This window comes from Thunnus thynnus, chromosome 1, assembly GCF_963924715.1.
Source record: "Thunnus thynnus chromosome 1, fThuThy2.1, whole genome shotgun sequence".
Classification (NCBI taxonomy): Eukaryota; Metazoa; Chordata; class Actinopteri; order Scombriformes; family Scombridae; genus Thunnus; species Thunnus thynnus.
In genome coordinates, this window is record NC_089517.1 from 5,355,518 (window position 1) to 5,383,262 (window position 27,745).

Here is a 27,745-nt window from a genome sequence, read left to right on the forward strand (position 1 = left end):
CAAGGATAAAGATAAATCTAAGACACTTAAAACAACTACAGGTGATGTATTTAGACTTTATGGATGCATTTATTAAAATGTATTTTTATTACTGGTGTGGTAATCTACCCAATTATAGCCATGCTATATGGCCAAAAGTATGTGGACACCTAAACATTAAATGAGGCTGGCAATGTTCTATATTTTTGCTCACCGTATCTCATGTGTAGAGCCAAACCAAGAATTAATTGATCTACTAACAACTATTGTGTGTGTATTCAAAGCCTGATATATCTTATTCCTCTGTGCTGTAGACCTCTGTTGTTGTCCAAAAACTATTAAGTCATACTGCTGCACTGGGTGACATGTTCCTTCATTATGAAGAGTTCGGTCACGTTAGTTTGTCATAACAATCTCGTTTTCAGCCTCCGGAGAGTAGTAGTTCTAGTGAGTAGTTCTATGTTAGGCAGATGCCACTGAGCACGTGCGGGAACGCAGTTCTATTTAAAGCTTTTCTAGCTTGTTGGGCTACATATCACAACCTCTTGACTTTGTACTGCAATATAAATTTCTTGAAGAACTTCAGTACAAAGTCAGTAGGTTGTGATATAGTGTGGGGTCTGCCTTACACAGAACTACTCTCTGGACACTGAAAACGTGATCACTATTATTAGTCTTTTTAGTCCACCATGCATCATTCATGCTCATTTCTAAACATAGACTCAGGCTCATCAATTTCTTCTTGTGCCTGAGAATGTGCGTACATTTGGAGCCACTTATGATCATGTGTACCAACAAATTCCTTCTGCATGGGAGCTTTGTGATGTTGAAATCGAAGGGGGCTTTCCACAAACTGTTGACACAAAGTGGGAAGAACACTATTACCTAACATAGTGTATCCTGTAGCCTTTCCGTCAAATAGAAACCCAAAAACCAAACCAAAAATAAATAAAAGTATGTGGACATATTACATACTAATGACCATAATGTGTATTTCCAGCTGCTGCGATAGAGTTTTATTGCAGAAAATAGTTCTGATTTTGCACCAACGCTCAACAATCCAGTTTCTAAACGGATAGACCAACAAAAGCTAAGTAGATGCAGTTTCCCACATGGTGAGAATTTATTTATGATGATCAGAGCTCCGAATATACCTGAAAGTTACTTTCACACAAAGTCTGATATGTTGTATTTTAAATATATTAGTGCCAATAAACCTTAAAAAACGCAGTTAGAGTGAAGAGGGGCTGGTTGGTCACAGAAGAAAGTTGGTGAATCTTTAATGGGGCAGCTGTGGCTCAGGAGTGAGTGAAGGTCAGTGGTTCGATCCCCGGCTCCTCCAATCTGCATGTCCAAGTGCCCTTGGGAAAGATACTGAACCCCAAATTGCTCTCAATGGCTGCTGGGTGTGAATGGATGAATGCCTACATGTGACCAATCATGTGTGATGACAGACAGAGATCATACCATTAGGTTAAAAGCAGGCAGGGGGCTGACAGTCTACAGTGTAGCTGCCCTCTGGTGTTTTCTTTTTGATTTACCCGTTTCATTTAGCATTTTTGACACTCGCCTGACACTCCAGACCAATCAGCTTGCCAGGCCACTGGGAATTCGGCACATTTAGCAAGCTGATGTGGCCAAAGCTCCTCTCCTGTTTTTGTCAAAGCAGCTCACGTGTACACAGCCCGGGAGAGTTCATTTGCAGTATTATTTTGATAAGTTGTTCTATTATTTATTCTTTAAAAAAATCTCATGTAAAATGTTTTTCAGATAATTGTTGCACTCAAAATCTGTTTTGCACAAAAGTTGAAATTTTTGAAAAAAAAAGTGTTTTTTTAATGTGTCAATAAAAACTTTTCTAATAAGTGCTGCATGAATTACATTCAAGGCGAGGCAACTTTACTTACATAACACATTTCATACAGAGGGTAAATTCAAATTAGTAAATTCACTGACAAAACAGAAGGATAAGTCGTCACCTTATGTAACGTTTACAGTGCAGATCTTTAACATTAGGTCTGACAATACGACTAGTTCGGCTTTCGGAAAGGAACGGAGCCATAGAGTCCCGCTCCCTTCAAACAGCCACAATTCCCATCACTAGTTTTGACTTGCAGGGAGCATTTTTACATACGTTTGATCGTGTTTAACATAAACATCCGACATTATAACAGTGTAAAAATAACAGAAAATCACAAAAGGCATGATATGTGCCCTTTAATATAACAGTGCATGTCCAGATGTGAAAGGGGGTCACTCACTCACAGATAATCATAACCCAACTCTAGTGTTACCTTCAACTCTATCACACATTTTAGCATCTTTCAGCTCAGTGTTTTGGATTTACAGGCTACAAATTTATTGTTTTGTTAAATTAACTCCATGTCTGCTAAAGAAGACTGTTAGCTAACACGCTCACCATAGCGTCTCTATGAGGTAATAATATGCCAATTTTGTGTTTACAGCTTCTTGTGCTGTCCCAAAGGTATCAACATTTTCATACCCAGCCATACACAGAAGTAATAAAAATTAAAATAGTCCACCTTAAATCACATGGATAACAACACATCTATGTTGTATTTCTGCATGTTTCTTTTAACTTCAGGGAATAACTAGATAAATATAGAAGACAAAATGTCACATCAAGCTACTTCCAGTAAATGAAAGTGTTTGTTCTTATATTTAGCATCAACACTAAATGTCAGCTTTGGGTGTCTGCCGCTCAGCATCAAACTGCACGCCGCTGTTCAACAATCACAACAGAAGAAATTCATCACTGTGGAACCAACAGGAGAAAACAGACCTGAATTCAATGCATGTACAAACATGCTGGGATCAGAGTGATGGGGGCAGAACTTTCACTTGTTCACAACTGGAAAATATCAAACTTCTCCCCTCCTGCATGTTTAACCAGCAGCTTATTACATCTAATGAGTTCACATCTGTTCTGTGGAGGTTGTTCAAAGGCATTCTGGGATATACAAAAAAATAATACAGTGAAGAAAGTGTAGACGAGGTAGGTTGAGGGAAGGTGAGTTCAACAAAAAAAAAAAACACTTCATCTTAAAGTTACCTGGGATCGATGCTGATTAGATCTCCAGCTGTCATGTAGGAAGCACCAGAGATGGTTCAAGAAACTCAGATTTTAAGCTACACTGTGTTTATCTCGACAGTCTGAGCGACAGAGCAGAGTCCGCTCCCCTCCTCCTGTAAGATCAGTAACTCTCCTACCGTCTGCTGCCCGTGGACCACAATGCATTGCTCTGCCCCCTCTGATATCACCACCTCCACCAGCTCCTGTCCCGCCCCCGCAGGCAGCGAGCTCCCCGAGGTGAGGAGCAGAGGGCCGGAGTTTGACGTAGAGTCGGTGCGGACGTAGACGACGGCGTGCTGGATGTCACCCGCGGCCTCCCCGTCTCCTCCTCTCCCCGCTGTCGAGGTCTCGCTCTCTTGAACCGTCCTCGCTACATCCTTTTCGTCCCCTTTCCCTCGTCTTCTCCTCCGCTTCATTTCACCCGCCTCCTTCTCTCCTGCACCTTGAGGGAGCGAGTTCTTCTTGGGTCTGCCTCTGACTGGTTTCGGGTGACTGGAGCTTAAAGCCGCTAACTCTTGCACAGCCTCTTTCGTCTCCCCTCCGTGTCCTCCCTTCACCTCCGTCTCTTTCTGAGTTTCCTCCTCTGTCCTGTGCTGAGCTTGATGCCTCAGCAGACTTTGTCTCAGAGTGTAGGAGGCGCCGCAATGGCAGCTGTGTGGCTTCTCCATCAGGTGAGAAGACTTTATGTGTCTCCTCAGCTTGGTGGCCACGGTGTAGCCTAAGGTAGAAACCAGCAATTAAATTGGTATTATAAAGTATTACAGAACATTAACAACTCACTGTCATTTATAAATGAGAAAACCAAGATTAAAGAAGACCTGTTTGCTTCATTAACAGTTTTTTTTTTAACCTCATGTTTGATTTTCACTTGGTTACAGTACAAACATTCACCAACCAAAACAGTTGGTTGTCATAATCTTAGAACTTGTAAGAATTTTTTAACCCTCCTGTTGTCCTCGGGTCAAATTTGACCCGTTTTCAAATGTTTTTCATCTCAGAAATATGGATTTCTTTCATCTAATTGCCTGAAAATCACAAGGATGGTTCCATACCAAACGCTTTGCAAGTAAAAGTGATGATCACTACTTTGCATCTGTGGACTTTTGTCCTCCTGGGTCAAAATTGACCCGGTTCGACCCGGTTATGGTCAATGAACTTTCTGAATGGTTGATTTTTGAATTTTTGAATAAATAGAGGTCACCAGATTTCTAATGAGTATTTCCAGCAGCTGTGTGGGATTAAGTCAAAATAAACGGTGTGACTCTCTGAGGAGTAAGACAGACAACTATCCCAAGGGGCAATTCCGTTTTGCAGTGTACCCAGACCATGCGTAAGAAGAAACAAAAAACAAACAGACCTATAACAGAGACAGTCAGCAAAAATATGATGAGGGTTGCATAGCACCAATGGAGAGGCGAAAACAACTCCTTTAAAGGAGATGGTTTTCCAAAGTTCTGGTTATAATCTCTGGGAAAACAAAACTTTTACCCGATCGACTTGACCCACACCGGTCATTGATCCACCCAAAAAGCGTTAGGCCACCAGACAAACAGGAGACATCTGGAGATATTAGGAAAAGGGGGGGAGCAAAGTACACCACACATGTGCACACGCAGCAGAAATTAAGAAATGTCCAAGTGATCATTTGGCTCACAAAAGTGCCAAAAAACATAGGCAGGAAGTCACGTCCGCTGTTGGTATAAATAGGTTTGTGTGTGAAGTCGAAGGAGAGCTGCATTGATGGTTTTCTCAGTTTTGTATGTTCGTGTGTAATGGTCTCAGCGTTTGGTGTGAACATCTTGAAACCCCTATGTCGGTACACAGGTTCTCACAGACATGTAAATAAATGATATATCAGGCTTTGGAAACACACAATACTTAGTAGCTCAATTGCTTATTTTGGTCTTTTCATGGGATTTGCCAACTGCAAGAGAAACACAGAATACTGGAAGAGGTTATCTATAAGGGAAAATGTATGTAAAGCACTTTAAAATTGCCTCAGTGCATTAATTGTACTGTATAAAAAAAATGGCTGCAACTGTGAGTGATTCAAGTCCAGAAACAATCATATTCACTCCTTTAAATACATTTCACAAAGATGAAAACATGCCATGCAGTCACGAGGGATAAAATACCACTTATTATTGAGTTCATCAATAATGCAACCGCTGAACTCAGCACACACAAGAGTTTTTTTTTTGCTGTCTAACGCTTCATAAAAAGTATATGCGGACAACCTTGTAATCAGCATTTGTGTGTTTTCCACTCAAGTATGCAGGGCAGAACATCTGCAGCCTACTGAGTGAGATAAACAAGGCCGGTCGGAGGGGAATTGGCCAGCGTGTGTGTGCTTCATGCCCGACTGGGTTTTTCATTGTTTTGTTTCAGTTACAAGATGTGTTTTTCACTCTGAGCCAATTCTTTGATAAAATACCAAAAAACAGATTTCAGCTACTGTTTTAAACATTTCTTATTTTAATGAGAATTGTCTAGCATGTTAAAATATTTTACTTTATCACTAGTATTACATTACAATTTCTGTAAAAATAGAGAGAATCTACTCTATTTTCTGAGAATAAATGCGAGCACAATTAGAGCCGCAGCTAACGATCATTTTCATTCTCAATTAATCATTTAATCTATAAAATATCAGTGAAAAATGAATGAATGTTATAATTTTCCAGAGTAAAAATGACAAACAAAAGCATGAAATCCTCACATTTGTGAAGCTGAAATCAGACAAATTTTGCTTGAAAAATGACTAAAACGATTAATCAATTAGCAAAACAGCTGCCGTAAAAATGTTCTGTTCGACTCGTTGATTAACGGACTAATCGTTTCAGCTTTAAACACAATAATACTAATAATTTTAAAAAGTCCTATTGGCATATAGAGTTGCAACGATTCGTTCGTTAGTAGAATAAAAGAACGTTTTGATAACCGATTAATCGTTTCAGTTGTTATTCGAGCAAAAATGCTAAAAAATGTGTTGCTTCCACTTACTTAAATGTGAGTTTAACATCATTGTACATTGAATAGTTGATCTCAGTTTGTCTGACTGTTGCTCAGAATAAAACAAGACATTTGAAGAAGTTACATCGGACTAAGATGGGAGTTTTTTCTTTCCTACTTTTTTACATTTCATAGACTGATCGATAATGAAAATAATCGTTAGTTGCACCCCTGCTGGCACGAACGCGACTCACACATACTGTAGGTCTACTAGCCATGCTAACGGCTCGGGATGCTAACTAACATGTCATGACAATGTTTATATGCTGATATTTAGCAGATATAACGTTTGCCATGTTCCCATATTAGTTCAGCCTTTTAGCATGAAAACATTTGCTAACTGACACAAACTAGAGCTGGGAATGTCGTGTCATGATAATCCAACCAATAGTTGTTAAGTTGTTTTAAATAAAAAAACAAAAATGTCAACCTCATGATGGTGCTATAGGGAAAGTCAGGGGGTCGACACATGCCGGACCACTTCTCTGTGAAGATGATAGTGTGTATGTTCAATGTGTGGTTTAGTTTTTGTAAATAACCTGCAAGGATGACTTTGATTATTGCTTACTTAATCATTAATACTTAATGTTACAGAGAAATACCCTGAAACCAATTTTTAGGTGCTTTAAATTCACTGTATGTGAATTTGAAAATGTCTGGGCTTCCAAACTGGGAGAAAATTAGAGAAAAAGTCCTAAAAAATATATAAAATAAAAACCTTTTCCAAAGACTTGTCCCCTGCCTGTTTCCTCCTTTGAATTTTAATTGACTTTTAAATTTCAGTTTCACGTTCTAACCTTTTCCACAGATAAAGCAGCGATGGGGTCTTTCTCCAGTGTGCAGTCTCTCGTGGGACTTCAGGGTGTGCGGGTCCCTCAAAGATTTCCCACAGTAGCTACAGAGGAAACCGCCTCCGGTGTGGGAGAGCATGTGCCGGCGGAGTTCCTGTTTCTGGGAGAAATTCTGGTCACACTCGGCGCAGGGATACGGCTTCTCTCCGTTGTGGATTCTCAGATGACTATCGAGGTTCCCTGAGAGACGCAAGTAAAGACAGTCAGACAGGAAGCCAGAACTAGAGACGCTCACGCTATACTCGCTGACGGGGGAGGTTTTGGTCGCGGTGTATTTGTAATGTGTCGTTTTGACAGATGAAAACTTAAATTGGAGGAATTGATCACAGCTGAAGACGTCCTCACAGTGGTGCAAAAAACAACCGTTAAACAGTTCTCATCAACTCATCAGTGTGAACACAACAAGGTAATGTTTTCCTGTCTTCCGATATTGGACGAATACTTTGACGGTGTGTGAAATCAATTTACTTTCTTACTGGAGGTCAGACGAGAGATCGATAGTTTCATCTCTGTGTTCGGTGAGAAGAAGTAGCTCTGGGACGTAATTAGCTCGTAGCGAGAGGAAACGACAAAGCTACCGTCCTGCTATTTAACGAGTCCAAAGCTGAATTATGTACACGTTGTAATGCCCGTCGTGGCTTAATGGGCAGTTTGTTTACAAATTGAATATATTGGACATTTATGAGCAGCAACAGCTAACAGAAGAGCCGTCGTCAGGGTGATGCTGCTGGCTTTTGTAACCAGCACGTTTAGAGGTGTATTGTTAGCTCTTGAGGTGTTGGAAGGTCTATTTTTTCCTCTCCTGCGTTTAGTCTTTGTGCTAAGTGGTGCTGAGTGTTGCTAACTATTTTCAATGCAAAGTCTGCTACTGTAGATGATATCACGTGTTCAAGCTGCTATCGTCTCATCTATTATCTGGTTCTATTTTTAAAAAACATTTTAAGTAGGTTGTTGTAGAGCATCTGGAATAGAGAGAGAGAATTCAGGATTATCTTATACTGGTCCTTTGTGCAGCCCCTCAGTTCAGCCTCTGTCTGTAAACAGGCCGTTTTTAGCTCCTGACACTTTAAGGCCCCGCCTCCTGATGAGCCCACTCTGTTCTGATTGGTTATAGCTCATGGAAGCTGCATCCCGGCCGCTTTCCGACAGGTCCAGAGGCTAAACAAAACGTCAACATTTCAAATTCTGTCCATTCTTACATCTTCAAGACAGAATCTGATCCAAAAAATAAAAAAAATACTGGTTACATTTCAATTTAAGCAGACAAAAATACTGATGTGAGGTTTAATTGTGATGTTTTGACAGCTAAACAAAGGCAAAAAAAGGAGTTAACACTTAATGTTATTTGAGATTTCCAAGACTTCATTTCTAGTTCTTGCACATACTTTGTAACTTAATAAGAACTTTTTAAAATCTGATTATATCTCTTTTTAATATAACATTTGTTTTTATTTATGTAATCTTTTTTTAATCAGGCAGTCTCATAGAGATTAAAAAGGTCTCTTTTCCCACAGAGAACAAGAAACATTCATCATTCATCAGCAGACAGAAACAACGACACAATAAACAAGGAAATTCATGAAAACAGTTACAACAATCATTAAAAAAACATCAGATTATAAAGTTCTTAAGTCTCAGAGAGGAATGTAAGACTCAAGTTTGAGGGCGGTTTTCAAATTTGTCATTTGTCATAAAGCGTAACGTACTGTGATACACAGGCTTTAACTGCTGAAGTGTTGATGGGGGCAGCACAACAATACAGAATATAAAGGTATACTATGCAGGATTTGTAAGTTGGTGTTTGTAAACACCAACTTACAAATCCTCCTCCCCGGTTCAGAGAGAGAGAGAGCAGCGCTGGTGAGAACAAAGCCATCAATCAAGTGAATAAAACGTTATTTTCTGATTGTTTCATGGTGGTTATATTCTAAAGCACAAATAAACACCCCCCCCCCCCCCCCCCCCCCCGTGCAACCCTGCAGGAAGGATGTGGCCTCTCTGCTCTGCGTGTGTGTAGCTCAGCCCCGCCCCCTTGGTCAACAGACACACAGACCTGCTGCTCTTTATACATCCATGACACAGAGACAGAGAGCACACCTGCACGCTGTTACTGGTTGGGGGGCTACACACCCACTGCTCAAAGGTTGACGCCCAGAAACGAACACAGCAAAATAATAAGAAAATACAGACAGAGGTTAGCATCTCTGCAGATAAATGCACCCCCAAACACTTCTAGTGGGTCATAAGTGATGACTGAGAAGGATTATTTTAGTATGAGTCTATACATTGTTTTGTTTTTTTAAAGGAAAATCCTGCATAGTATACCTTTAAATAATAATAAGGTCAAGAAAGGGTGAGTGGTTTCTGGTGCAGGTACATTCAGATTTTTTTATTTGAAATGTATCAAGGCCAAATTTTGAGCATCTTTCCAGACCGATTAGTTTTCAGTTACATCACACAGATCCTGGTTTGCACCATTACTTTGTTTACTCATACCAGCAAGGCGTCTGCACAATCTGCCCAGCCTTTAACATGATCTGCTGTCAGAAAAAGAAAGACTGACCGCAGCTCCACGTTCAGACTCGGACCTCTGACATTACCTTTCTGACTAAAGCACTTCCCACAGTGCTGACAGATGTGAGGTCTCTCCCCCGTGTGGAGCTTCATGTGGTTCCTCAGAGAGCCGGAGTTAGCCAGCAGCTTGGGGCAGATTGTACACTGCAGCTGAGAGAGAAAAACAAAAATCAAATGCGCCTTTTTTCTCTCTTTTTAAATGCTAAAAGTTGAAACTGCTTGTCAAGGAGGAAGAAAAGGACCGGCATGACAATTTAAAGATGTTACATGAAAGATTTTTCAAATGTGGCTGAGCGGCGCTCGGACAGAAACGCAACTTTTTTTTTAGAAACCGTGTTTAAAAGTCTAGAATAGCTGAAGGGGGAAGGTGAAGCAGCAGCAGCAGCAATTTAAAAATAATCCTCCTTGGTGATTGCAGGAGAAATATTGCACTTTGTGAGTGAAAAATGAATCAATTTAGCTGCCGGCCGCTCTTATTAAAACGGCGACGATTTGAAAATGTCACCACAGACGAGCGACCGAGCGCTTGACTGTGCGGAACAAAAACATGTCCCTACCTTAGGAGACTGTGTGTAAATCAATCTGCTGCAGTGAAGGAGGCGGTGGATGCGTAGGGAGGGGCGGCGTGCGAATCCTTTGCCACAGTGCTCGCAGACGTAAGGTTTCTCTCCCGTGTGCAGGACCATGTGCTCCTTCAGGTCCCGCTTCAGGCCGTAGGTCTTCTCACAGTGAGGACACGAGTACGGACGCTCCCCGCGGTGACTCAGCTGGAAAGAAAAAAAACAGTTTTATTTAAGGAGAAGTCCACTGATAACAGAAAACATATGTTGAAAAGGCCGGAAATAAAGCCGTATTCAGACTTATGCTTCTTTGTGTGTCTCACTCCATTCAGGATAATCAAATTTACCTACTTACACGTTTATTATGACTACTGCTATTGTTATTATTCACTCGGGTGGGTTAATTGCTACTCTACATGATGACTAAACTCGTAGCCGTCGACAGTCTGTAAAGGAAAACTGACCCCCGTACCCACACGACAACTGACGTATCTTGTATCCTGAGCCCGTTTAGTTGTCAAGTGGTTTCTTTTTTTTTTTTTATTCCTGCAAATAGCTGAGCCAAGAGGGTAACAGCTCTGATAGCAGGAAATGTTTCAGCTAAAGCATCAACGGTAAATATGAGTGTTTGATGTTAGACGGTCCGTCAGAATAAAAGAAGAAGAGAGCTGAACATACAGGAAGAAAGAAATATTATATCACAATTTTGGCTTTTCCCAGATAAACTGGTGTAAATGTCAGCCGATAAATAACAAGACACGTTAGTACAAACATATGTTGGAAGTAATTTAAAAACAGTGTCTACATGACATTGATTAGTGCGGACTGGTAAGTGTATTTTTTAATTGTAGTACCAAACCCAAAATGTGTTGATGTGTATAAAATAAGAGAAACATTGGCCAATATATTGATATATTGTCACATTTCTTTAACAATCAAAGAGTGATATCAACCTCAAAAATCCAGAATCAATCAGGCTTTGATCGTAAATACAGTTTACAGTATGACAACCGTTGACTTTATAGAGAAAGAAAGCAGCGTTTAAACAGGTTAAAATCAAAACTGATATCATCTTTTGATAACTTACAGTTTATTCTGACTTTTTTATCAGCTGCGTTTTTTTATATTTGAAACGTATTTTTCTGATCTAAACTTAAATATATTTTATTTACATTTGTATCGTTTATTTTAGCTGTTATGGAACAATATTTATGCTACACAAATTCAATTTTCTAGTTCAAATTCATTTTAGAGTGTACTGTTTCATTTCCTTTTAATATTATGTTATTTAAGTTTATGCATCTTGTTCATAAATATTAAATAACCAGATTTAAGGGATCCTTCTTGAAATTGTTTGATTATGTAACATGTTGTAAAAAAAATGAATTAATCGTGTAAAAAAAAAAATATCAGCATCTATATTTCTAGACTTTTTAAAACTCTCAAATATCAATATTATATCTGCCTCAAAAATCCAACCTTTTATTAAAAACATAAAATAAAGGAGGTTTAAAGTCATTAATCAGCTCAGTCGTCCTATCACGTCTCTTACCTCGTGTGCTTTGAAGCTTTCTGCGGAGGTGTAGTTTTTCCCGCACTCTTTGCAGGTGAAGGGTTTCTCCTCCGTGTGACTGAACTGGTGTTTCTTTAAGTGACCGATCTGGAAGAACTTTTTACCACAGCTGGAACACCTGTACCGCCTCTCTCTGATCTCCGGATGCCACGTCAGAGTCGCCCCGGCAACGTACGCCGCTGCGAGCGTCTCGGCGTCGGGGTGTAATGACGTCTTTATGGAAACCACCTTTTCTGTGGATGTGCCCTCGGTGGGGCTTCCTCTCTGTCTGTCCGTCTGTCTGGGCGGGTGAGGGTCAGAGTGGGCAGCTGGTTGCTTCACCCGGCTGCTCAGACAGTGAACCCGTCGCGGTTTAGCGGCCAGGCGGGAGCTACAGCGGACAGGTGGAGGCGCAGGTGGGCCTCTGGAAACTGTAGCGTACGAGTGTGACTGTGCGTCCGCAGCAGCCGGGACGCTCTCTGTACTCTCTGTGTGAGCGTCAGTTCTGCTGTCTGGCTGTTTGTCGCCGTCTGGGTTCGGCTCAGACAGGATTTTCTCGGCTCTCTTGTTCCTCCTGAGTGTGGTTGAGTGAGTCTTCTTGATGAATCTGTGCTCCTCTTCCTCCTCCTCCTCCTCCTCCTCCCGTCTGTCATCCGTCTCCTCTTCCCTTTCCCGAATGATGGATGTGTCGGCAACAACGATCTCTGGGTGTTTTATGTGTTCCACCTCGTTATCTGTCGATTTAAACAGAATACAGTTAGCAGTGTGACATGGTTGGTTGATTGACAGGAAATGTATTGACACATTTTAATAATCAATTAATCATTTAGGCCTTTTATTATGCAAAATACTAAATATTCTGTAGTTTCAGCCTCTAAAATATGAGCATTTGTTGCTTCTCTGTTTGACATCATTGTAAACTCGACATCTTTGGGTTTAAGACTGCTGACCAGACAAAAACCTGGAAGTTCTCACGTTGGACTTTAGGAACTTGTGATGTTTTTCTGTCATTTTATAGATTAAAGAATAAAATAATTAACCAAAAAATAATTGGTAGTTTCATCATTAGTTCCAGTTCTACAGAAAAAAATACAGTCACCTAAAAAAGTATCTTCCCTCAGTCGGTTACCGTTAAACTAACGAGACACTTCCTGCACATACGGCTGTTGTTACATGGATGTATAAAGAGAACTGGATACAGGAGGAGCGCCGGGCTTTGGATCAAATATGACATATCACCCAAATCATGTAATTACAACGTCACGTGATGCTAGACTTACATTGTGAAAGAGACGTCGTATGTAAACGACGATGTAAACAGCGGATAAATTTTTTTGAGCGTCACAACCACCGCGAAATGACTCGTCTCACCATCAGGATTTGATCCATTTGGTCCGATCACATATCGAAAGCCTAGAAGAGCCAAATGTTTGGTTTGTTTTATCCTCATTCAAGTTAACGGGAGGGCTAAACAGGAAGTAGCCGACTCAGCCGGTGAAAGTTACTAGTTAGAAATGCGGAAGAAGCTGAACTTTTTCGGCTTCATGCACCACTGAGCAACTTTCATAGGAATGAACGAAGCCTCACTTCCAACGTTGTATCCAGTTCTCTTTATACATCCATGTGTTGTTAGACTAGTGGGTAGAAGAGGTGTTCAGATCCTTTATTCTAATAAAAGCTACAATGTAAAGATACTCCATTACAACTAAGTCCTGCATTCAAATTTTTAAGGAATTTTGAAGGAATACGAGGAGTAAGATCACTCTCATCTCTTCATCTAACTCTCAGCAAGAATAAGGAAATGTCCCAAAATGCAGAAGTATTTCTTTAAGTAACAGTAAAATGTTAGTAAAGTACTTATGTAGAATATCCTCTGTCAGTGTTTTATTATTATATAGTCTAAGATTATTGACACATATCAGCTTGTTAGTCATTTATAAAGCACTTTGAACTGCAGTAACCTGTATGAAAGGTGCTACACAGATACAGTTTGGTTGATTGATATAAACATTACTGGATTATTGTATTTTAATATTTTAGCTCTTGTAAGCATTTTATGTACTGTACTGTTGGCTAGTATGTAAAATAACACAATGAACTGTTTTTATATGCTCATATTATAAAATCTTAACAACTGTTAGATACATAAGGTCCAGTTAAAAGTATCATTTTAATATTATTAATTATTTCCCTCTGAATGGAGGTATGAAGTAGCATAAAATGGAAATACTCAAATAAGATGCAAGTATTTAACTGCAGCACGTTACCCTCCATGATTAACACCTTGTACCTGCTTATATTCATATGTATATATACAATATCTAAAACAAACTGGTTGCTGTGTTTTTCCACTGGAAGCTTTTTCACGTGTTTACATATTATTTTATTTTCTCATTATTTCATCATTTGAAAAAGCTTCAACTATTTACTTCTTCTTGCCCATATTACAGCTCTCCCTCCTGTGAAAACTAATTAATATTAGCAACCACAACAATGTAATTTCCCCCAAAGGGATCGATTGCTTCTTATCTTATTATCTTTCATTTGAGTTTTCATAATTGTTTTGAAGATGCTTTCATGATTTATAGGCTCAATCTGTTTAAATCAGCACTCTACAGAGAGAGAGAGAGGTTAATAAGATATCCACAGTCGAGCTACAGCCCGACGCTGCTGGGTATTCTCTGCATGAAGAGCCTCCTTAATGTCCCATCAATCACGACCCATTAATGCTCCACAACCCAGGAATAATAAAGGAACAGAGAGAGCGTTGGAGAGCCTATTATTCCCGTATAACAAATGCGCTTTAATAATTTTGTTTTTCTTGCTTCGTGTTTTTCTTTTTAATTGAGGTATTTTGTGTTTGTCAGACGTGATTCATCTTCTGATTATTAATGTCCAGCCTTATTTTTTGAGTGTATTTCAGCTGACTAAGCAGATCCCTCACAAAGCTGAAAATTAAACGACGTGTGTGATTTTAAATAACGTCGACGTGGAAATTCTGCTTTTATCATCCGGCCGATCAGTCAAAGTCGACGCTCGTTCATCTACCCGGACCTCCCCGTGTTTACATACAGGCCGTTTCATTTCACTCTAAGTGAGAGTGTAATTATAACGCGGGGTGGTAAATGAGGTTTTCTGGGGTCAATAATGTGGTTATTGTTGAAAAAAAAGGGTCCCCCTGACTTCCAGAGGTAAACGTCCCTCTGGCTCCTCCAGGTGGAGAGTATGAATGAATAGCAGCAGTCTGTTGACATTAATCAGGGCCATGTTTGGTACCACTTTTATTGATTTAACTGTCAATTATTGGTCTGTAAAATGTCAGAAAATGGTGAAAAATGCTGATCACTGTTTCCTAAAATCCAATGAGACGTCCTTAAACGTCTTGTTTTGTCCTGATCAACAGTCCGCAATCCAAAAATATACAGTTTACTGTCATAGAAGACCAAAGAAACCAGAAAATATTCACATCTGAGAAGCTGGAATCAGATCATTTTGGCATTTTTTTTTCTTTAAAAATGACTCATCGATTATCAAAGTAGTTGGCGATTGACGATTAATCGGTCAACTGTTGAAGCTCAACAACACTACTTATACTTTTAGGTTTAGCTGTAATGATTAGTCCGTTAATTAATTAGTCGGTTGAAAGAAAAGTAATCTGCATTTATTTTGATAATCAAATAATAAGTCATTTATTTTCGAATGCCAAACATTTGATGGTTCCATGTTAAGAAATGTGAGTATTTCCCATCTTACAATAAACCATCAAACCTGCAGTAAAGTCTTGATTATCAGCTGAGTGATAGATTATATATATCGACAAGAAAAAAAACTCAAATATGGGCTCACGTTCACTATTTAATAAAACTCCAAAATCAGTTTTGTGTTGTTTTAGTGCAACTTTAAACAGATACTAGAAAAAAAGCATCAGATATCAGGGATTTGTTTGTCTTATAAATACTGCATGACAGATTTTAATACCCAAAGGTGGTGAAATGAACCTAATCTCCAACCCTCCCAGGGAATAAACGTGGTAATTAATCTTTCCTTTGACTTCAGTGTGACTACAAACCTTACGGCATCATCATCATCATCATCATCATCATCATCATCTCTTTGGCTGATGTATCTATAAGCTTCATAACTAAACTCCTCCCCGTGTAAATAATCGGTTACCTCGGCGGTGTTGTCCGGTGGTGTTGTCCCGTGTGTCAGGTGGTTCGTCTGCTGTCTGACTTTTCACCACAGTGTCTCCGTACAACAGCAGCTCTGTTCCCGGCTGGATGTCCCGACACACACGCAGACACGCGTCCGCACACTCGCCCGCACACACCTCTCCGCACGCACACTGCGCCGTCACGTTCTGCTGGGCTCTGCTCCGCGCCTGGCAGGCAAAGCTGGGGGGAAAAAACACAATGTACTGGATCAAAATGTGTAGAAAACTAATCTAATCTTGACAGGTTCCCAATTTTTCAAGTGTGTCTTAAAGCAACAGTCAGGTGTCCACATGATGATTGAAAGATGTTTTTCATGAGGCCAGTTTGGAGTCCAGTAGAGATTTAGAGCATAAAAACCCTTGAAAGTCCAAATACTGCAAATATGAGAAGGCAATAAGTGCTAAATGAAAATTACACCAATTAACACTTTATTAATCCCTTCTGCTCCATCACAGGTGATCTGTGGAAGCATATGATAAGATTTTCACTCTCAAAGAGAAAAACTAGGCCAATTTTTTTTTAATCAGGACACCACACAGTACACAGCCTGCAGCCGGAGAAAATATTGGCAGCCAGCAGTAGCAGAAAGTACAGATGACACACAAACCACAGTGTTGATAAAACATAACACACTAAATATGGTAAAAACCTCAAATATGGAGGCAGAGAAGGAAGAACTGGTCAGAGGAAGGAAGGGATGCTCTTCAGTAAGGTCAGAGGTGTGTTTCCAACGATGGGACAGAAGCATTTCTAATATTAAGATTTTAAATGACATATTTAGTTAATTTAAGCATCCTTAAATATTTATAGATACCATGCTAAGATGGATAAAGATTGTTTTCTGTACGCTGGTGTCATCACATCAAACCAACTATCTTCAAGCGTTAGTTAAACAGTTGCTGCTAGCTGTCATTCCTAAATAGTCTGTGGATATCTGAATGTACTGCTTTATGTTTGACCTTTTAATAAATTGATGGACAAAAACATATATTGAATTTCTGTTTTGATCTGCTCTGATTCAGTTTTCTAGTTTTTAACATGAAATTTGGTTCAAATTTGGTTCATGTCCCGTTGCCCTCAGCTGTACTTCGTGTTTAGTGCTAACTAGCAAATGTTAGCATGCTCTCCTGTGCTAACTCCCATGCTAACATGCTAAAATAAGATAGTGAATACGGTAAACATTATACCTGCTAAATATTAGCATGCTGACGTTAGCATTTTGCTCAAAGCACTGCAGAGTTACTAGCATGGCTGTAAACTCCTGTTTCCATCTTGATAAATGTTTGTTTACTGTGAAAACAGCAGGATGGATGGAAATCAGTCCAGGACAAAGTCTGATATGTTGTTTTTTATTGTTGATAAATCTAGAGCTGCAACAAGTACTTGATTTATTGATAAGTCGATCAGCAGAAAATGAATCGTCAACTGTTTTGATAATCAATTAATTGTTTTGAGTAATTTTAAGAAGAAAATTTCCAAATTCTGTATGGAGTTTTTCTTTTACATGCATTATTCAACTGTAGATTTTCTCTTCTCAAGGTTAACTAAACTTAAGGACATTTTTAGAGCTGCAACGATTAGCTACGATTTATCGATTAGTTGCCAACTGTTAAATTAATCGCCAACAATTTTGACAATCTATTAATCATTTTGAGCAATTTGAAGAAGAAAATATCCAAATGATCTTATTCCAGCATCTCAAATGTGAATATTTTCTGGTTTCTTTAGTGCTCTGTGACAGTAAACTGAATATCTTTGGGTTGTGGACAAAACAAAACATTTGAAGACGTCATCTTGGGTTTTGGGAAAAAGTGATGGATATGTTTCAACCCTAAATAAATCAAACCAATCCAAGTGTTAATTTGCCCCCCAAAAAACCTGAAATATCTCTGTATGAAGCAGCGAGTTGACGTACCTGATCCAGACAGATTTCTGCAGCAGAGTTTCTTTATCTGTTGTTAAGTCCATCAGCGCCTACAAACAAAAACACAACACAGAAGTTACATCATCACGTTTTTCTTAAGCTGCCTAATTAATCAGATGTTTAGCACCTTTTATACTTTTATATTCATTTTCAAATGAATGATTACGGTTCCTGTCTGACTCAGTATCACTTAGTGTCTCTTATCTTCCACTCAGAGCAAAACAATAACGAGCCGATAGGAGGGTTTTTGTTTTGAATGTGTTTTCTTGCAGTGTGCTTGTAAAATTATCGCCGGTACATATTTTATCCGTGAAGCTGCCCTGACTCTTTCTCCTTATGTTTTTTTTTTTCGTCTGTAGAAAGCTTGGAGGAAATTACAAGGACTGGCTCATTATCTTCTCCACAGGGTCGGCACTTAATTAAGCAGAGAGGCTCGCGTTTACTGCTAACGGCTTCAAACAGAAGACGTTGCTGCAGGTGAAGGTACAAACATTGTGAAGGATCTCTGGGCCGATTCAACAACGTGATTGTTTCCTGAGTCAGACAGGATGGATTCACGTCTGGGACTGTTGGATTGATACTTGATTAATAATGCATTGAACTGCATTAATTTGACATTTTGACGACCTGTTTTTATAACTTTGGATTTAATATTTTGATGTTTGTATTCTGCTTTGCATTTATTTCTATGAAATGTGTAACTGTGTGTGTGTGTGTGTGTGTGTGTGTGTGTGCATGTTCCTGTGTGGATGTCAATAGGTTGTTAGTCCATTTGTAGTGGAGGTAATAGGATTTTCTTTGTGTTTTATTGTTTCTGTTCTTCTGCCCAGAGACGACAGATGGAAATTAACTAGCAGCAAATCTGGTACAAAGCATCTTTTCTCTTTGTTTGAGACTTTGGTCGCAGATATAATTATATATAGATATAAATATACGGAGATAGATACTTTAAAAATCATTATTGCAATGCTTCTTTCTCGTCAAGGCCTCTGTTGAGAGATTAGGATTAGAAGGTTAAATAAATGTTAAAAAAACTAATTTTACAGTTGGAATTTACATTTCTATTTTTGTAAGGATAACATCTTAGCTGCTGTGTGTTTTACTGATCTTGGATAACTGTGCTCAGGTGCAGTTATGATTCAGGCCCAAACATATGATAACTGCAGGTTTTTTTACAGGCTAAATTTCCATCTATCGTTCTTTCTCGGTTTCCTAAAGTGTCCACAGGTTTAGATGGAGAAAATTTATATTTAAGTAGTGCATAATGAGAAGAGAAAATCTACAGTTAAGTAATGCATAATGTTAACTCCATTATAGTATACGATTATGATGACTGCACTAAAACCAAATGATCCTTTAAGTACATGTATAAGTACATGACTCCAGAGTGTCAGCTGCACCACAGAAGAAGAAAGCAGTGGTTGAATTATAAGCTTACAGGGGGAAAAAAAAATGTAAATGTTCAGACTTGCGAGCGAGCGCAGACCTCTGAATAACCTCTTATTAGAAATAAAGCTTTGATGTGAACACTGAGGCGATATGAAAGATTCTTCCGAGGAGGATAAATGGTTTTAATGTCATACAATCAGTCCTGACCTTCAGTGATTTCTCGGTATTGGGAGTTTACTGTAAATGTGTGAAACGTGGATCAATGGGTAACATTGTGAAGGTGAGTAAAATCACTGGTGATCAGCAGCTGTGTGATATTATAGAAACTTTAGTTGACGTTATAGACGTTAGTGATGTGCAGAGAGTCCAGTATTTGTATTTGTATTTGTTGAGACAGCAAAATTATTTGTATTTGTATTTGAATAAAAGTGGAAAGAACTAAACTAAAACTTTACTCATCGCCTCATTGCAGACAGACCTCTAACTAACAAATATTTCTTAAAATATTTGTATGAAACAAATATTTGTAAAAAAACCCGTTATTTGTGCTTTGCTATTTGTATTCGGGGCACACCCCTAATAGACATTTGACATCCTACATGAGCTGCAACAGATTCAAGTTTTCATTCATACCAGGAGCAATAAATACACAATAAACTGTTTATTCTTATAGCTGCAGTTATTGTAGTGTTACTAATAACATATTTCTATTCAAGCGTAATATTTGTTTGCTCCGAGCAGAGGGTTGAAAATATATATGGACTAAACCAAAACTGTGTATATATTTAGGATGATAAAGAATGAATATGTTGTATATAATATGTCTAAAAGGCAAAGTTCTCTGTGTTCCCAGCTGAGATCTGCCACTTGCTGTTGAAACTAGACAGTATGCTAAAAGAGGAAAGGTATATTTGTTATCATAGTGTTATCTAAAAAAAAAATAGAAAATGAGTTCCATTTTGTTTTCTATCATCCTCTTTATGGGGAACTACGTGATGCTTTGTTTAGTAAGATAAAATAGGTATTGATTTTGTAAATATGGATGATGAAGTTACTTGGAGAAAGTCTGAGAGAAGAGAAAAAAGCTCTGTACTGAAATAAGCTGTATGTAATAGTTCACTTGGGATTTTTTTGGGTTTTGTTTGATTGTTTTGCTTCTGTATATGCTCTGTATATGTATTATAGGAAGATGAGAGTTATGTAAAATAGCGGTGTCTTGTCCAGATGTTTGGCATGACACAGAAATAAAAATAAAAAGTAAAAAACTCTATTTAAGTATCCCAGTAAGCCGTAACAGTGACAGCCAGCATGCACAATACCAGGGATCTGATAATAAAGCAGTTAAATGCATGTTGATAAAATCCTGCTATGACATGTCAAAATTACTGATGTGGAAAAGCCCTTTTGTATTTTTTTTGTGTGTACAGAACCGCTTTTCATGTCTTCTACTGTCTTTTATCGGGTTTTGTTGAATGTTTTATATGTTGACTTGCTGCAAAAAAAAATCTCCTCTTCCAGGACAATAAACTGAACTGAATATAAAAGCTGTCAAAACAACAAACTTAAAGGTACAAGATTACAAAACTAAGATTACAGGTGCAAAATGGTTTAATATTCCATATTAAGCAGACTAAATTCAAAACTGAGTTAATTTCTTAAGGAAAAAAATCTAATTTACAGTCAAAATGAACAAAAATGACAATTCAAAATGTGACAAAAAGACTCTACAGACACAAAGGACCTTGTCTGTAAGCTGCACATCTGTAATAATGTTTTTACATCTTTGTATTAAATTTACCTTCTCCTCCTCCTCTGTGCTGTTGGTCTGATCTGTTATGGACTGAGAAGTCTCTGTAAATTCATCCTCTCGGCAGTGAGTCAGGGGGTCAGTGCGATGCTTCGAGGCCCGTCCTGCGTCCCCCTCCCTCCCCAGCAGGCATCCGGCCTCCAGAGATCGGCCGACCCACCACAGCCCCAGCCTCCCCTCGCAGAACAGAGAAGGCCCCACGGCGAAGCCACGGGGAAGCGACGCGGAGAGAAAAGAGGCGAGAGCAGACGGGAGCCCGGCCATCACCCTGTACAGACAAATGACAAGCTGGTTACAGGTAGAAATGTTCCTTTTACAGCTGCTGTGTTGCAGAAACTTCCAGGAGGTCTGAGACACTCATCACTTTTACATGAATAAAAGTTTTTGTCATCATTGTTTATGAATGAAGGTGTTTTTACATCAGCAATGTCAAGTTTAGTCTTTCACTTTCTATATTATGTTGCTCATTGACATTTTATTCCATTATGTTTTCTGTTACTTTAGGGCCATAAAATGATGAAAAATCCTGATATTTAGTTCAGTTAATATAAAAAATATAAGAGAAAAAACTAGTGATGTAAGTACAAAAGGGTTTCTAGGTAGTTACAATGAAACAGGCCAATACATACAATAACCTTCCTTTATCATACATCTAACAGGTGCAGGTAATAATAAGGAGCGTCACCTGTCTGGCTACAGTAAAACCTCAATAATCAGATGCGTTTTTATTCTAGATGCACCTGCATGTATGAGGCAGCGGCTGCTGCATCACTGAGGAACACAGCAGTGTTTAAGCAGGCTTCACTTCTTTCACAATGAAATATGTAGCGCTGCAACTAAAGATTATATTCACTATAAATTAATTTGCCAAATAATTTCTCCATTGCTTGGTCATTTTGCCTATAAAATGTCAGAAGTGAAAAATGCCTGTTATAATCCCCAACATCCTAAATTGACATCTCCAAATGTCTTGTTTTGTCCCAAACAACAGTCCAAATCCCAGAGATTCAGTTTACTATCACATAAGACAAATGAAACTATAAAAACATCACATTTGAGAAGCTGGAACCAGCAAATACTTGGCATTTTGCCTTAAAAAAGTACTAAAATTAGGCTATTATTCAATTATTATTCAATTTTAATTTTCTGTCGGTTGACTAATGGATTAACGTTGCAGCTCTAGAAGTATCTTTTAAAATAATTGTACAATAACGGTCATAACGTCTGAGAGCATCTTTGAACTGTAGAGGGGTTGTTTTTTTTGGGGGGGTGTAATTATACTGAACACATTAAATACGCTATGAGGATGCACAATGATGGTCTTGTTAATGTTAAATACAATTATTGATATTGTTTATGTTCTTTAATTTTAATTTTTCAACTAATAATGCAATTTAATTTGGCTACATTACAATAAATTTAACATAATATTTAAGTCAAGTAGTAGTACTGATAACTAAGTATTCTAAGACTCTTTACACCTCATATTATATTCAGTGGTGGGAAGTAACTAAGTACATTTACTCAAGTACTGTACTTAAGTACAATTTTGAGGTACTTGTACTTCCCTTGAGTATTTCTATTTGACGCTACTTTATACTTCCACTCCACTACATTTCAGAGGGAAATATTGTACTTTCTACTCCACTACATTTATTTGACAGCTTTAGTTACTTTTCAGATGAAGATTTGACACAATGGATAATATAACAAGCTTTTAAAATACAACACATTGTTAAAGATGAAACCAGTGGTTTCCAACCTTTTTGTCTTTTGACGTCTTACAAAAAGCAGTGTGTAGTCGGGGTCACATTTCACATGTCTATGAGTTGTTAACAGCTGCACCAAATAGTGATTTTTCCCTCTAAACTTCTCACATGCTTTCATTTCAATAAATGTTCAAATGATCCAATATTTCAGCAAAAATCAAAGATTAGAGAAAAAGTCCAAAAACTGAGAACAGATTTGTGTATCAGAACTTTGTTTTTTCTTCTTTCCTCTCCCATTAATCATCTCATGACCCCTCAGATTTATCTGCTGACCCTTTGGAGGGGCCCCAACCCCTAGGTTGGGAACCACTGGACTAAACCAGCTAACTGTATATAAAGTAGTGTAAACTAGCTCCACCTCCAGCAGCTACAACAGTAACATGCTGCTCTAACACTGATGCTTCACTATTAATAATCTAATGATGTCATATATAATAATATATCAGTCAGAGGAACCAAACCACTACTTTTACTGCAATACTTTAACTACATCAATCTCATAATACTTATGTACTTTAACTTAAGTAAAGGCTTTGAATACTTCTTCCACCACTGATTATATTAATATATACTCTGTCAGAAGCTGTTTCCAGTCAGTTTGACTCCCAGCTAACGCAGGGAAAATGCATTTCTGGCCAACAACAAACAACACAGCCTCGCTAGTATGTTAGCTGAAAGCTGAATAGATTCATTTAAACTGAAGGACCTTCCCATTTACAAAACCTTGGACGATGTCCTTCGTGTTAATTAATAACAAAATGATGCTTACTGTCAGCTAAATGCACCAGAGCTAACGGTTTCCCAGCAACCAACTTTCACGGTGTGTTAGCAGTGGTGAGCTAACTAGCTGTTTTTAACAAAGGTCCGTGTTACACAAACGATTTTATGAGTCAGTTTGATACTGAATGTAACCGTGTACATACTTGGGGTGTGCACGCTGTCTTGGGTTGATTATTTATTACAATACCAGTTATTTTATTCCGTAATAAACTCTGGGAAAGCCATCGTTATCCAGCGAGAAAACACAAGCGGAAGTCCTCGTCATTAATGGTCCGACTGGAAAATGGAGTTATAGTGTATTTAGTTCTGCAGTCACAAATCTGAAAACACGCACAACAAATGACACAGTATCTTTAGATTGAGAATGTTGAAGTGATAGCACCCTTATACTTATATGTATTGAAATGTGTGTCTATATCGAATAGCAGCCGTATTTCATCCTGTTTTATATATATTTAACCAACAATAACATAAAAGTAGAAAAAAGGAGCAAAATTTAAATAAAATATAAAGAAAAATACAACCAAAAGAAAAAGCTGTTACATTTGTGATATACAAAGTATTGAAGTCTGGAGACTTTTATCCAGATTCAAAGCACCGTCATGAACACCATGCTTGTCCAGGTCATCCTATTTTTGCACATCTTTTGAGTTGGACATGGGACATGTTTGACAGTAAAATGTCAAATGACAGTAACATAGACGTAACATAATGTGCTAAATGTAAAAACAAACAAACAAAACAAATATGGGCAATATTTACACATTTAGGAATGACTTATTGATCCAGCCAGTCCCGACAAGAGTCCTGAATAGCTCCACTGTATCAATGCTACAATGGAAATAAGTGATCAACTTAACTCTTATATTTACTTTACTAAAAATCGGTACAATAGACTACCAAAATGTTAATAAAATCATGTAGATCTGTTTTAGCTATTCAATATCACTACAAAATAAATGTAAATGTCTTGCAAAAAATTTTTAAAAAGTAATGCCTGAAATTTTAAATCCTTCATGACAAGAAAAGAGGATACAAAAGAAGATATGATGCCACTATTTTCTAATGAAAAGAGTGATGACTGAATCTGGTTCATGGGAAATATTTTATCTGGTTGAATGACAGCCAACATATCCATTATACAGCAGTTTTAAAATATAAATGGGACTCATGGTGTACATGTTCTGAAAGTAAGACTGTGCACTTGTTTATTTAATGGTATCCAGCACTACAAGGACCTGCAGGGTAAACAGCATGTTCTGCACCGCTTCTCTGCGCTTGGAGATTTCTCTCTTATGAAAAACTCAGCAGTTAGTTGTTGTAGTTGTCACAGACAATAACTGATAAATATATAAAATAACTGAGGAAGGAAACAGGTCTTATTGTGCTCCAGTAGGAAGAAGGGAAATGTTTACCATGATCAGCTCACTGCACAGAAACTGTTCAGTTCCCTCAGAGGTGGACAGAAAGTTTCTTCAGTCCATGTGTGGAGTTTGTTCATTTTTACGGTTTTATTTTATTTAAAACTTGTTCAACACAGTCACAGCTCCTCCGTGTGGTTATGCATGAAGGACATATTTATGATATTTAATGTTTGTCAATAAAATGTTCGTTTCCATTGAAAAATTACTGTATGCTGGTCTGATTTACTGTAAGTGGCAGAATCCATGAGTGCAGTTTTGGGTGATCATGCAGCAGAACCTTTCAGATTCGTTTATCAGTAACAGTTTACTGAACATTAATACATTTTAGTGTTTGAGTGGAAACAAACAACACAGATGTAGAGATGATCTGTGATCATACCTGCATGTCGCTGTGTCACTTAGCATCAGGCTTAGCTGCCGTTATTATCAACTTCAGCTAAACCGGATGTTGCTGATTTATTCACTAGCAAAGACCACACCATCGACAAAATGCGTTTGAACGATTTATTAAGGAAAACCATTGATGTGCATAGTTCTTGTGGTTGCTGACTGCGTCGTGGGGATTCCGCCGCAGCAGGGTTAGGTGGTATTTATGGGAATGCCAGAAGTGGCGTAGTTGAGGTGTGGTCCTGTTCCTGAAACTTCGTTGAATAGCTTCATTAAAACTCAGCTGTTGAACCTGATTGTTTTGTCAAAAGAAGCAAAGGTTCAGCTGAACTGCTGCTAAACTGGTGTGAAAAGGTTGCTCCTCTCCCTCCTCACTGGTTCCCAACATTATCATTAGTGTTCTGTGTGTTAAATCACTAATTTCAGTCCAATGTTTCTGTTAATGTATCAGTCATGTTATACAAATAAAGGAGCACAGGTTTCAGTTGAGAAGTTTATGTTTGACCATGTTATATTTTGTTGACAGGCTTCAGTCCTGCTGTCAATCAGATCATCAGTGATGGTGACAACAGGTGTGCATCATTAGCTGCACTAAGCAGTGAGTCACTATCGTCAAGTTGAGGTAGGAAGGATAAAACATTCTGTAGGAAATTATGATTGTCAGCAGTAACAGAGAAATTCTACATCAATGTTGTTCTGTATGTTTCGAAAGCTTTGTATCAGTCACCCTGTGGTCACCTGAGCAGATGATACGTCCCACTTAGATGAGACAGAGAAGGTAAAAGATCAGTCACTGGTTGGTTGAGATGAGGAGGAGACGAGGAGGCAGCAGATTTTATTTGTTTGTTCTTTGCTTCAGCTTAAATTATTTCTGTTAAATTTCCTGGGGTTCATTTTTTCCTCTGTTCCATTAATATTTTTGTTAATAAACGTCACTTCTTTTTTTTTTTTTGCACATCCTCCTGCCTGACAAACTGCTTCAATAACATCCCTGAAAAAGTTTCCAGGTCCAAATAAAAATCTTCTGCCCTTTTTATATGAGGTGGCGGCACCACAGCTGGATGTTCCACACGTCCAGTCAGACGAACGCCACGGAATAGCGCTCTGTTTACTCCGAAAAGGTGAATTAAAGAAATTAGTTTCAGCTTTCAAACTTCCAATTTTCCACCTCAGCTGCCTCTGATCACTGACACTTTTTTTTTTTAAATTTAATAACAGTTAAATTAATTATTTTCTACAGGGTGCAGCAGCAGCTGGGTTTAAACCACAGGTGCAGTTTTAAACCATAGCTTGAGGGCACAGACGTGTAGATTCAGAGACTACATGATTTTATTCCAAACAACAGAGATTTGAACCCATCTTAACCCTTAAATTGCAGCTAAACTAATGACACAGCAAGAGCCTCACAAGTCTTTGATTCAAGTTACTTTTAGAGTAAAAACAGACAATAAATAGTTGCATATAAACAGGAACGATGAGTCTAAATTTATTCTTAAATTTGTTGAGGTTCCTTAAAATTCCACAGCTTTGACTTTATTTAAATAGTTTCTTATTCTGTTATTTGTTTGGTCTTTTTATAGATATTCTTTTTATATTTATGGTTCATGTTTAAGTTCAAACCTTCAACAGCAATAACACCGACTCTGACGCAGAGTTCGACAATGACGTTAGTGTTTCTGAAATGGTTACAGCTCACTCGTGAAGTAATTAAGTATATATTTTAAGTTATTGTGACATAAACATTGTAATTGTAATCTGTTTTCTACTAATTAACGAGTGCAAACTATCATCAGAGCAGAGAGAGAGACGATTCATCCAGAGGGCCCCCGGGAGGCAGAGAGGTGAGCCGCTGTGTGTGGAGGGTGGGGTGCAGAGGATCCTTAAAAGGACTCTATTCAGTCACAAGGCAGCGCTGACGCCATGTACAACCCACCCAGTTGGGCAAATACAAATTTACCGTAATTTTATTATTCCTGTGAGTCAGCACTGTATGCTATTTACCTCAGCTACTGCCAGAAAAACACTGAGCTCACTGAGACTCAGACACCAAGGTGAAAGACGCGTTTGTTGTCTGTACCTGGAATATCTGGGTGTTGACCCTCCAGGAATGACTGATCTCTGCAGTTTGTTGATTATGTAACTTTCAAACATCTTTATGTAGCTTTTCTGTATGAGCAGCATGTGTCATAAGGGAAACCTGAACCCATTACATAAGGTAACAACCAAAGAGTTTTTTATTTGGCATTGATTGATTCGTTTTCAGAGTAGAAACATTCAGACATTCTGCAACATGAACAGTAAGGTTCACAGTTTTTCAAGTCTGTCTTCAAACATCAGTCAGGTGTCTATAAGAGCAGTGAAAGAGGTTTTCCTCCTGTTCATTCTGGCTATTAAGAGATCCTTCAAATGTGCTTTCAATGAAAGTGATG

General features: G+C 38.4%; 1 protein-coding gene across 1 annotated transcript; it reads right to left on the bottom strand.

The window, feature by feature from the left end:
• Nucleotides 1–1,785: 1,785 nt before the first annotated feature.
• znf408 (zinc finger protein 408) lies at nt 1,786–23,878 on the bottom strand. The gene is made up of 9 exons (XM_067607570.1): nt 23,649–23,878; nt 20,948–21,224; nt 17,752–17,810; nt 15,796–16,016; nt 11,623–12,356; nt 10,068–10,277; nt 9,537–9,660; nt 6,883–7,116; nt 1,786–3,791 (listed from the first exon to the last, which is right to left on the bottom strand). Exons 2-9 carry the CDS (start codon nt 21,218–21,220, stop codon nt 3,130–3,132), a joined length of 2,517 nt encoding a protein of 838 aa, XP_067463671.1. The 5' UTR covers nt 21,221–21,224; nt 23,649–23,878; the 3' UTR covers nt 1,786–3,129.
• Nucleotides 23,879–27,745: the final 3,867 nt, after the last annotated feature.

Coding starts and splice junctions, on each gene's coding strand:
- znf408 (XM_067607570.1), bottom strand. CDS start 21,220: ATGGCCGGGCTCCCGTCTGCTCTCGCCTCTTTTCTCTCCGCGTCGCTT. Junction 16,017..17,751: donor CAGAAATCTGTCTGGATCAG/GTACGTCAACTC, acceptor TTTTCCCCCCAG/CTTTGCCTGCCAGGCGCGGA. Junction 10,278..11,622: donor AAAGCTTCAAAGCACACGAG/GTAAGAGACGTG, acceptor TTTTCTTTCCAG/CTGAGTCACCGCGGGGAGCG.